The 12,076-nt window shown below is 39.9% G+C and overlaps 2 protein-coding genes across 2 annotated transcripts; one reads left to right on the top strand and one right to left on the bottom strand.

The window, feature by feature from the left end:
- The first annotated feature begins 6,285 nt into the window (after positions 1-6,285).
- LOC137253877 (CCA tRNA nucleotidyltransferase 1, mitochondrial) lies at positions 6,286-8,288 on the top strand. The gene is made up of 3 exons (XM_067791480.1): positions 6,286-7,161; positions 7,225-7,815; positions 7,877-8,288. The coding sequence occupies exons 1-3, from the start codon at positions 6,610-6,612 to the stop codon at positions 8,222-8,224; spliced, it is 1,491 nt and encodes a 496-aa protein (XP_067647581.1). The 5' UTR covers positions 6,286-6,609; the 3' UTR covers positions 8,225-8,288.
- LOC137253944 (probable RNA methyltransferase CG1239) lies at positions 8,227-9,700 on the bottom strand. Its single transcript, XM_067791584.1, has 2 exons — positions 8,614-9,700; positions 8,227-8,549 (listed from the first exon to the last, which is right to left on the bottom strand). Exons 1-2 carry the CDS (start codon positions 9,454-9,456, stop codon positions 8,385-8,387), a joined length of 1,008 nt encoding a protein of 335 aa, XP_067647685.1. The 5' UTR covers positions 9,457-9,700; the 3' UTR covers positions 8,227-8,384.
- Between the last annotated feature and the right edge of the window lie 2,376 nt (positions 9,701-12,076).

The following is a 12,076-nucleotide window of genomic DNA, read 5'->3' as shown; positions in this document are numbered from 1 at the left end:
CCTGACGCGGAATCGCTGGCCGTAGAGGTATTTGTGGAAATGTTTAATGCACTCTACCAATGCCAACAGCTCTGTCCGTGTAACGCAATAGTTCCTCTCTGGTTTTCCAATTGAACGGCGTTAATATGCAACTACCTTCTCCTGTCCATCGACCAGTTGTGATAAAACGCCTCCTATAGCATATCCGCTCGCATCTGTATCTAGAATAAACGTGGCTCCGGAATCGGATATGCCAACATTGGGGCAGTGCACAAACGCTCTTTCAATGTTTGCAAAGCTACTTCTTGCTCCTTCTTCCATTCAAAAGCTTTATTTTTTCTTGTTAGCTCGTGGATACTATGGGCTACGCTGGCAAAATTTGGTACAAATCGGCGGTAATACGTACACAGCCCAAGGTCTTGGGCTGTGGTCTTGGCCAATCCTTTACTGCCTCTATCTTTTCATTTGCTGTGCAGATGCCCAAGGTAACGACCTTGTGACCCAAATAATTTACTTCTTTTTTAAACAGCGCACACTTTTTGGGACTTAACTTCAGACCAGCGCCAGCTATTCTCTGGAAAACTTCCTCCAAGTTCTTAAGATGTTCATCAAAATTCTTGCCCATACGATGATGTCGTCCAGGCACACCCAGCATGTTTTCCAATGTAGTCCTTTCAGTACCTGGTCCATGAGTCTCTCAAAAGTAGCTGGTGCATTACAAAGTCCAAAGGCATCACTGTAAATTGCCAAAGACCATCAGCGACACTGAAGGCTGTTTTCTCTTTATCTTCCTCTTTCACCTCAACTTGCCAGTAGCCGCTTTTCAAGTCCAGTGTGGAAAACAATTTCGTACCGGATAGCGAGTCCAGAGTGTCGTCAATTCTTGCCAATGGGTATCTATCCTTTTTCGTAACGTCATTCAACTTCCGGTAGTCCACGCAAAACCTCATTTTTCCATCCTTCTTCTTTACAAGTACTACCGGCGAGCTCCATGGACTAGCTGATGGTTCGATGACGCCGCTGTCGCTCATTTCTTGTATGATTTGACTCACAACTTCCCGCTTCGCCAGTGGAACACTACGTGGAGCTTGTCGGATCGGCCTCGCATCTTCAGTGTCAATATGATGTTTCACAACATTGGTGCGGCCTGGTTTGGGACCATCCTGGTCAAATATGTTCACGTACTTTAGGAGCAGTTGTTTTGCCTTACTCTGATAGGCTTCCTCTAGCCCCTGCGTCCATGCCGTGATGTCATTTGAAAGATCAGTATTACTAGATGAAACGTGTTCCTGGATCTGTTCACAGTTAATAACTACTTCGGCCTCTTGGCATCTTCCCAAAATAGCTCCTTTGGTCAAATTGAATGGTGACTTGAACTCATTGAGTACTCTTACCGGAATACGTCCATCTTGTTTTGTCATAGCCAGGGTTTTTCCTACAAATATGTTCAGTGTTGATTTATTTGCTGCTTCGACAACCCACAATTTGTTTGTCCCACAATCTCCATCAACCTTTGCCCAGATGACTGCTTCTGCTCGTTTACTGCTGTAGCCTCTCTCGTAGCCGAAATTAAGTGGCACATCCATGTTTTTATATCGCATCGTCTTGCTTTGCATATCGATTTTGATGCCTTGGTTGATTAAGAAGTCCACTCCAATTATGATTTTATCAACAATACCTGCCACTATAAAATTGTGTAGTACCGTGACGTTCCCAATTGCTACTTCACAATCTACTTCTCCAATTACCTGGGTGTCCTCTCCTGTGGCTGTACGTAATCTTGCTCCAAGCAATGGTCTTATCTTCTTGTTGACTAAATCTGATCGAATGATGGAATGGGATGCACCCGTATCTACAGTAAGTAACCGTTTTTTCCATCCACATGTCCTCCGACAGTAAGATTGCTTGATCTTCTTCCAATTTGCGAGATAGAGATTATGGGGCATTTAATTGAGGGAGCTTGCTATCGCCCCTTGCGGCTGACTCTCTTTAGTTTAACGATTGAGTGGGCTTGGAGATTTGCTCATCTCCTTCAGCTCTGCGTTTACGACCACCCACATTGTTGGAACTGGAATGGGTTAAGGTTGGTGTTGTAATGTCGTGCAATATGACCTGGTTTGCCGCACTTGAAACATTTATAACTCCGGCATTTTTCTGTTGTGATCCCTTCAGTGTTTCCAAAATTGTGTCTACCCAATCTGGTCTTTCCACTTCCACACGATGAGCTTTGTATGCTGGTTTACTCAATAGTGAGGCGGTTTCCTGAGTCAATGCATATGATACCGTCTCTGCAAATGTTGGCTTTGGGTTTGCGTATGTGGCTCGCTTCGTTTCGACGTCCCGTATGCCATTTATAAAGCTCTGAATTTTTACTCTTTCGGTGTATTCCACGGGTGCGTTGGCATTCGCCAAATGTGCAAGCCTTTCGACATCTGACGCAAACTCCTGCAAAGTCTCATTAGCTTTTTGGTAGCGGTTTTGCAACTCTATTTGGTGTATCTGCTTCCTGTGTTCGCTTCCGTATCGCCTCTATAGAGCGCTCATCAATGTTTCGTAGTTGTTCCACTCTCCCTCGGGAATAGTCTGTAGGATTTCAGCAGCAGATCCTTTCAATGCCACGAATAGTGCAGCAACTTTATCTTCCGCACTCCAGTTGTTCACTGCTGCGGTCTTATCAAACTGAATCTTAAACACCTGGAAAGGAACAGAGCCGTCAAAAGATGGAGTTTTTACCTTCGTATTGCTTGCTGAAACAACTGGGCGAATTAGTTGCAACTCCTGTATACGACCTCTCAAAGCATCCACCTCTACCGAATTTTTCTTCAAACTGCGTTATTTTCTCGCCCATACGCGCTTCGAGTTTTGATGATATACGCGCCTCTTGCTCTTTCAGTTGTGTTTCCATCTTTGATGTAATCTGTGTCGACATTTCTGAAATACGTGTCTCATGTGATTCCAGCTGGGATGCCATATATGTATTCTACTCTTCCAGTTGAGATGACATTTGCGATGATATTTCTGAAATACGTGCCTCCTGTGCTTCCATCTTGGATGTTAAACGTGTCTCCTGCGATTCCAGCTGAGATGACATGTTGGTGGATATTTGTGATAACATTTCGGACATTTGTGCCGATATTGCAGCCAATATCACGTTCAGGGGGCCTACTCTGTATTGCGATGCGAAAGAAAAAATACGCGAAATCGCAAAATCGGTACTCTGTATCTTGACATTCGCATGTATATTTTGACTTTCGCATTCACATTTTGCCCATTCGCAATTTTTCTCCCTTTTCGCATTGCCGGCACTCTGTAAAGCGAAAGCGAATGTCAAACAGCATTTATTTTCGCATTTTTCTTGCTACAAGTAATAGGCATTCGCATTGTTCAAATATGTAAGTATTAATTGATGATTTTATAAATTGATATCTTTATATTCATTTAAAAATATATAGGACAACTCAAAAAACAAAACAAACACAAAGGCAACAATTTGTAAATAACAATTAAATCGAAACACCTTTTTTATAAAGCATTTCTATTTGAACTCATGTCATTTTTTATTTGTTCTCTGATACAACTAGCAATATTTCCCATTCTATGATTTTCCACGTTTTCTGTATTTATCACGTTCACTTCTTCCAGTTCAATTTCTGAACTGGGAGGATTTCTTCATTTAAATCAATCCTTTCTTCATTTAAATCGTTCCATAATGCTACAGAATCCTTTTTTTAATTTGTTCAACAAAAATTAATCGTTTGCCGAAATTGTAATCGCCTTGTTTCTTTTGTTCTCTTTCTTTGAGTTTGGTCAGTGATGCATACTCAAGCAAAAAATTAGCGAAAAATAAAAAAGCGACATTGTTAGCGATGCGATAGCGCTACAGAGTTCCAATTACCTTTCGCATCGCAATTTATTTTCGCATCGCAATACAGAGTAGGCCCCCAGGTCTGTGTTCGCCATTGTCTGCGGTGTTTAATTTTTCTCTTCAATTTTTGCTGTTGTCTCGTCCCCATCAGGATAAAAAACATCGTCCACATCAATTCCTTCTGCTCCCATTGCCTCTCGTAGCCGTGCCTGAAGTTCGAGTTTAACGCCGCTTGTATTCAATCCACGGCTCACCAACTCCTTCTTTAGTTGCTGGATCTTCAATTCACTGAACTTTGCCATGTCCTTGTTGTCCTCTGGAATTCCTCTTCCTCTTCTGACACCAATTGTAACGAATTTACTGTAATTCCCCTTAGTTGCAATCTTCTGCCAACGTTCGTATCGCTAAACTGTTGAATAAATAACTCCAATATTGATTAATGGAAAAATGGCCTTTATTAAAGTACTTCACAATAACACGTATACTTTGCAACTAGCTGGCTTAATAACCAAACTGATAGCTTAAATGAAACTAACTTTCAAAATAATACTGCTATGGCTCGCTAGATAGCGTCTTAATCGAAACTGCTTGATAGCTCAAATCAAACTGAATTCCAGCGCCTCTACTTTTGCTGCCTTTTATACTCTCTAATTTCAACGTTCGCATCTTCTAGGCGCTTCCACTTCCAGAATCTACTAGAAGCCATCAGCTCTCAAACTTCTCAGCTGTAACTACAATTGCACGATTTTATAGCTTCTCTCATTGCATACTTTCAGGAGTATCTCAGATATATGCATGTGTTTGTGCATTGATTCTCCGCTGCTCGTATACCTACATGGTACATATGTATAGACGCAATTATTGTTTTGTTTATGTAGATACATAATGATTGATCTATGGATGTGCATGATATCACAGTTTAGCATCGGCTTAGAGATAGCAGCACCCCTTAGTTTTGCTAATATTCGTAACAATAGGGGGACTCATGATAGCATATAAACTTATAAGGTGTAAAATTATATCCATTTACACACGCGGTTATATGAACGCACCTAGTAATACTCTTGATAAACTTGATTGTTTTTCGGCTTATTATTGCCAAAAAAATTTTGTTGATTGTTATACAAATTAAAAAATACCAAGATTAAGTGAAAAATCAAAACTAAAACGCCTTTACTTGCTGATGTTGGAGATTTCTGATGAAAATGCCGGCTGTAATGTCTGCAAGGTTGCATTCCTTTGAGGGGTTGGATTTTATATAAGGTGCCACGATTTTCAAACTTTTATTGATTTGTAGGGGTAGAGGGGGTCCTAAAAATCACAAAATTAACATCCGCAGCTCTAGGAAGCTCTTAGTTTATGAAATATAAGCCTTTTAATTTCCAAATTTAGTAAAATTTCAACTTAAGTCCTGCACTTAAAATTCGGGTCGCACATGTCGATAGCGATATCAAAAGACGCGTATTTGCGTCAAGATTCAGAATCAGAAAGCAGAAACTACATATATTTTTTTATCTCGTTTAAAAGTTATTCGCGGAAAACACGTCGGTACTATTGTCGCTTTTTTCGTTGTTGCAATTAAACAAATGAAGGTGGTGAATAGTGTTGCCAGCTCCGCAACAATATCTTTTTATCTTGGTAGAACATTATAAGGTGGTGGCACGTCGACATAAATGCAAACAAACATACACTATCAATGTATTTTGTTTTTGTAAAACACTTTTAATAATTTGTAGTCTAATATTATTTGGGGTGCTGCGCAGAAGGGTGTACTACGCAGAGGGACATCACCGTGGCGGTAGCCACGGTTATATCACACACCCGGACTTGGCATGGCGTAGCCCAGGGTTATTTTTTATAAGCGCGGACAAAGGCCGCCTATGCAGAAAGGTGTTCTACGCAGAATTATGGTTGGAATCAGCATAAAAATCTCTATAAAGTCCGATTTTTTATTTTATTTTTTTTTTTGACAAATGTATTTATTCTGCACTTGTTCCAATTAAATACATTAATTTCAAATTACTCAGAGAATTACAAAACAAAATACATTGATAGTGTATGTTTGTTTGCATTTATGTCGACGTGACACCACCTTATAATGTTCTACCAAGATAAAAAGATATTGTTGCGGAGCTGGCAACACTATTCACAACCTCCATATGTTTTCATTTGTTTAATTGCAACAACGAAAAAAGCGACAATAGTACCGACGTGTTTTCCGCGAATAACTTTTAGACGAGATAAAAAATATAGTTTCTGCTTTCGGATTCTGAATCTTGACGCAAGTACGCGTCTTTTGATACCGCTATCAACATGTGCGACCCGAATTTTAAGTGCAGGACTTAAGTTGAAATTTAACTAAATTTGGAAATTAAAAAGCTTATATTTCATAAACTAAAAGTTTCCTAGAGTTGCGGATGATAATTTTGTGATTTTTAGGACCCCCGCCACCCCTCGAAAAAAAAAGTTGGTGAATCGTGGCACCTTATTCAAAACATTCCCCGCTTTGCTTTCAACAAAAGTTAGAAGTTGGTTACATTTTCATATCAGATAGGGCAAGTGTCGCGCGATGTGTGGTGTTCCATGTAAATACGTGCAATCGTATTTTGCGTTATCCGCTTATATATGAAAAACTGTATGTGACGGGGCTTTAACTGTGGAACATATCTTATTGACAACGGAATAGCTGTTTTACTTGTGCAAATCTCTATTAAACGCTCTGTTTTTTCCGAAACCGGTAAAAACTTTTTAAAAGACAAAAAGTGATGCTAAAGACTTCCAGTGTACTAACTAAGTTGTGTCGTTCGCAATTGAGAAGCCAAAGAATACTCATAAGAGTATTTAACAAAAACATCGCACGACGCATGACGCCAACGAACCCCACAACAGAGGCCATTCAAAAACAGCAGAAGCTCATGCCGCCACCATTGCAGTCTAATTTGAAAAAACAACTTAGTGTACCAACAAGAATGCGTGCCGATCCCGCGTTAAAAAAAATTGAAACACCTGAATTTCAAAGCCTTTTCACAGATGAGTTGCGAGCGCTAATTGACATATTCAAACGACACAATTATGAGCTGCGTATCGCCGGTGGGGCGGTGCGTGACATTGTTATGGGTATAAAGCCCAAAGATATCGATTTAGCGACAACAGCTACACCAGTACAAATGAAAGAAATGTTTATAAGAGAGGGTGTGCGTTTGATAAATGCGAAGGGGGAGAAACATGGAACGATTACACCACGTATAAATAATAAAGAAAATTTCGAGATAACTACATTGCGTATTGACGTAATTACCGATGGAAGGCATGCAGAGGTATGTAATAGCTAGCACGTGTAACATTTAGCATTGTCTAAAAAAATAGTGGTTTTGTTTTAGGTACAATTCACAACCGACTGGCAATTGGACGCGAATCGACGCGATCTTACGATAAATTCAATGTTTCTTGGATTCGATGGCACCCTTTATGACTATTTCTATGGCTACGAAGATCTGTTACAGCGACGAGTGGTTTTTGTTGGCGATGCGAGTGTACGTATCAAGGAAGATTATTTACGTATTTTACGTTATTTCCGTTTCTATGGCCGCATTGCAAGCGAAGCATCCAAACATGACACTGAAACCTTAAGAGCAATAAGAGAAAACGTTCATGGCTTGGCGCGTATTAGCGGTGAACGTATATGGACAGAATTACAGAAGATTGTGGTTGGAAATTTTGGCTGTGAATTAGTGCAAGAAATGATTGATTGTGGCTTGGCACTATATTGTGGCTTACCTGCCTCACCTAATATTGTTGAGTTTAAGCGTTTGTGTTGTGACTTAAAAAACTTTTCAACACCTCATGTACCAATAATTTATATAATTGCGCTGCTGCATACGCATGAAGATGCAATGGAATTGCATCTGCGACTGAAATTATCAGCGTATGAACGCGATTTGGCGTTATTTATTACACAAAATCGTCATAAAGTGAGCATGCGTCAGATTACTACAACAAATCGTAAATTTACGTGTTACACTGTTTTTGCAGGTTGATGTTGAATTCTGCGTGTTACGCGATTTCCAACGACTTTGCATGCAACCATATGCCAGACGCGAGTACGTTGAGGAGCTGCTTAAGTATACAAACAAATTGAGTCTTTACAAAGATTTGAAAGCATGGTCAACACCACGTTTTCCACTTAATGGTATCATGTTGAAGGAGCATGGTTTATCTGCAGGCAAACGTATGGGTGCAATTATGAATAATTTGCGCTCAATTTGGATAGATAGCGATTTTACAATGTCTGGTGATGACTTGTTGGAGAAACATTTGCCTGGTGTATTAGAACAGCTCCCGTCACCGCCTGACACGCCGACCCAAAAACATAAATCTTAGTCTTTTGTATTCATAAAAATTTCTATATATATATATTTCATCCATTTAAATTCATTTAAAAATAGTAATTTGCTTATTTCTTGCTTCACTTTCCTTCCTTTCCGATGCATTTAAGAGCAACTGTTCCAATCTTATCACAGTCAACTGTTTTGGTCACCTGTTATCTTTTGTGAAATATCTGTATTGCTCGTTTGAAACCTTCCGCGCAGTGTTTAGGTACGCCCATTAATTCGACATTTGCAAAACCCACCTCTTTGGAAAGCAAATAGTCGGTAAAGTGCTTCGGTAAAAACTGCATTGCTTTATAATGAGCAGCTATAGTTTCCTGTTAAATAAAAATTTGAAGTACTCATATACGTTTCAACTACACATCAACAATTATTACGCACCGTCATTTTTTTGCGTCGCTTATAATTATCATATAGTTGTGCTTCTAGCACAAGTTTACCACCGCTCCGCAATTGCAAATACATACGGCGGAATGTTTGTTTCAGTCCCGCATCACCGAAATTCAAATGTATCCATTTTGTTACTGATAAGCAAAGTATTACATCAAATTGTTCTTGCTCAATTTCCAATAACACATCATCGCGTAGCACATAGTTGGCGTGCACAAAGTTGACGTTGTAGGGGAATTTGTGTAGACGTCGTGCCTCGTTTTCCAAGGGTTGTGCCTTCTTTTGTCGCAGTAATGCCTTGTTTGCTTGTTTGATCAGTGCGCGATCTATATCCAAGCCAGTAATGCTTTTAACCTCAAATCGTTTTGCCACCTCCATGGTTATTAAACCGCTGTTACAACCAATATCTAACACTTCCTTATCTTGAAAGAGTTTGGTATGCGTCGTAAACATTTCCAAACGTATATCTTCACATTCATGCCCCTTATTTCGATATCCATAATATTGATTATAATTTCCGTAGATAAATTTTACTTTATCTGGCTTTTGCTGGCCGCCATCTATTTCAGCTACATCTAGTTGCAATCGCTTTTTAGGACTTTTGTGTGCTATTTGCCTCGTCGCTGATGGGATTTCTGTTCGCGCTCCATATTGTACGTTCACAAACGTTTCAGCTGTCACCATGTTCTGCGGTGGAATTTCCTGCACAGCATGCATCTTGGGTTTTTTGATTCCAATAATCCCTTCATTGGTGCTATTTGTAATTTTTCTCTTGTCGGCTACTTTTAGCGTGTCGAGATGTTCTATTTGTGAAATTTCGTGATTTAAATCCATTTATTAAATAAATTGTAGAAAACATGTTTTCATTGAGCATTCACAATGGACGCTCTTAGCAAATACAGCTGTTAAGCGTTCCGCAAATTACTAAAAATTTGTCACATACGATTTTTGGTGCAACACTGTGCGCTGATAGATCAGTAGATTGCATGTAACTGCATGGTGATCGACAAATATCGTAACATTTTGTCTCCTATTCATTTGTTAAAGGGCAGTTTTTAATTGTGAAAATGTTAGAAAGGTACTAACGAGTGGGAAAAATAGTTTCCCTTGCAAATTCTGAAAGCTCGCATAGTTTAAACAAATGTCAAATTCTTTTTCTTCTTATGCTTTGGTTGCAACAAAAGTTGAAAGTTGATTACTTTTGCATGTCAGACGGCGCTGGTTATGCGCTATGCGATGCTGCAGCGCACGATGCTGCAGAAAATTCGTTAGGCACTTTTAATGGAACTCCATACATCTCGACGTTTGATGCTTTCAGGGACACCTTATACCGTGTGTACCCCAAACAAAACAGTTGGTTTTAGGTCAGAGGGCAGGGTGACTTCTTGTCGCACATAAGCGCTGCCTTGAAGGTTCGATTCCCTTAGACTGCGGACGATATGCACAAGTTTGGCTAATTGAAAAGAGCTGGCTTGAATTGTGTAGCCTAATCAATTGTAATCGTTTTTAGAGTCTGGAAAGAGCGACTTCAGACCAACGGGAGAAACGATCTATTATCGCAATATTGGAAATTGCGTTGCAGTGGCGTGACTACGATATCTTTATGAACATGGTCGCGCCTGGAATCAGGCACCAAAATCTTTTCCGGTGTGAGATGATTATACCTGCTAATTTTTGACATTATACACAATTCCAGTGCCGTATTTACAGTTCGGGGTCGTTAGCCTGCGCATCAGCGATATGTGCTAAGTTCAAAACCGTAGGCATGGTGATAACACATAATCTTGGCAGTGCGTCCTCGACTGCGTTGTCTACCACTGTCGAAAATTGTGAAATGTCGTTGTTGACGTAGGGATGCTTTCTCCAGCCAATTCTTGAACGCGTAAACTAAGGGCTTATGGTCTGTTTTTATGACGATCATTGATTATGTGTTTAAAGTAACCGGTAGCCTTATAAATTGCTAGAAAATCGCAATCATTCGTACTGTAGTTATTCTCTAGCGTACTTAACTTCTTTGAGGAGAACCTCCACGGGCTCAAAACCTTATTAACCTGCTGTTCCAGAACTGATCCGATGGCAACGTCCATGTTACATACCAGAGCCAATTTAGCTCCGGATACTGGGTAAGTTTGTTGTGCAGCCTTGGTCACACTCCGTTTGCAATCGTCGAACGCGCGGATGAGCTCTAATGTCCACTTCACCTCGCGTTTATCATTATTTTTTACATCTTACGAGAATTTAGTAAGTGTTGCTTGAACAAGGGTCGAACGAGATAAACATCTCTATAATACGGGGATAATAGAAATGGGAAGCAACGGGTATATGATATGGCTTGCTGGTGGGACCGCAGGACAGCCTTAAGCGAAAACATTGAGAGCTAGCCTGGAAACACCCTTTCGATTCAAAAATATTTGTACGAGACGTACTGGCAGAGTTATATACGTACAATTTTTGGGCATACGCGGCAAAACCCCAAAGACCGGGGTTAGGTTCGCCATTAACCCATAAAGCGATCCAGCTGCAAGAAATTGCACCAAATTAAATTGGATTGTACTGAAATGAGAGGGATGAAAGCGTGCAGTATCTGCTGTGCCACTGTCCGGTTCTATTTAGAAGGAGGTTAGCTGCTTTCGGTTAACCATTTTCCTATGATTTTTGATGATAGGTAAATTTATTGACTCCACCACGAGGTGCTTTAAAAAATACAAAATGGCCGACGCCGGGGCGTCGGAGGCAGTGGTCAGGGATGACGCTGGTGCGGATGACATGGAGACGGACGTGGAAGATGACTTAGACACGGGTTTTTTGGAATATAGGAATCGAAATCGGCAGACTAGCTATAGGCGAAATACAAAAAATGAACGAAAGCAGTTAGAAATCGAAGAAAAAAGAAAGTTTGATTTAGGTAGGGAGTTAAAAGCTAAAAAACTAAAAACGGAAAAAAATAACGGCATTCAGATTCCGTTACAAGGTATGCTAATTCCAAGAAGCGAGTGGACCAAATTGGTAGCAGAACGCAAACAAAATGAAAATAAAATGACTGAAAAAATGGTGACAGGAGCAACAAGAAAAACGCAAAATGTGACAAATGAGGGTATGGACATAGGGACAGAAGGAAAGGAGGCAAATAACACGAGTGTTCAAAATAAAGGTAGAGAAGAAGAAAACAAAGATGTTGGTAAGAAAGAACAAGACAATATTAAATGTAGTGAAGTACAGGCAAGTGGAAGTGAAGCAGGTATAAAGAGTGTGCATTATAATAAACAACAAGAGGCAGAAATTAATATGGAGACAAAGGAAAATAAATATAGAAGAGAGGAAAGAAAAAGTGAGGAATACACGGTAAGACACCGTGGTGAATTCAGTGTGTTGGTGGACTCCTCCAAAAGTGAGTTATTTAAAAATGTAAAAATTAGTAATGGGCTTTTTTTATGGGAAAAAATCAGGAAGTTAA

Source organism: Eurosta solidaginis, chromosome 1 (genome assembly GCF_040869045.1).
Source record: "Eurosta solidaginis isolate ZX-2024a chromosome 1, ASM4086904v1, whole genome shotgun sequence".
NCBI lineage: Eukaryota > Metazoa > Arthropoda > Insecta > Diptera > Tephritidae > Eurosta > Eurosta solidaginis.
The sequence above is the reverse complement of the archived record's forward strand: the minus strand, read 5'-3'. Positions and strand labels throughout refer to the sequence as shown.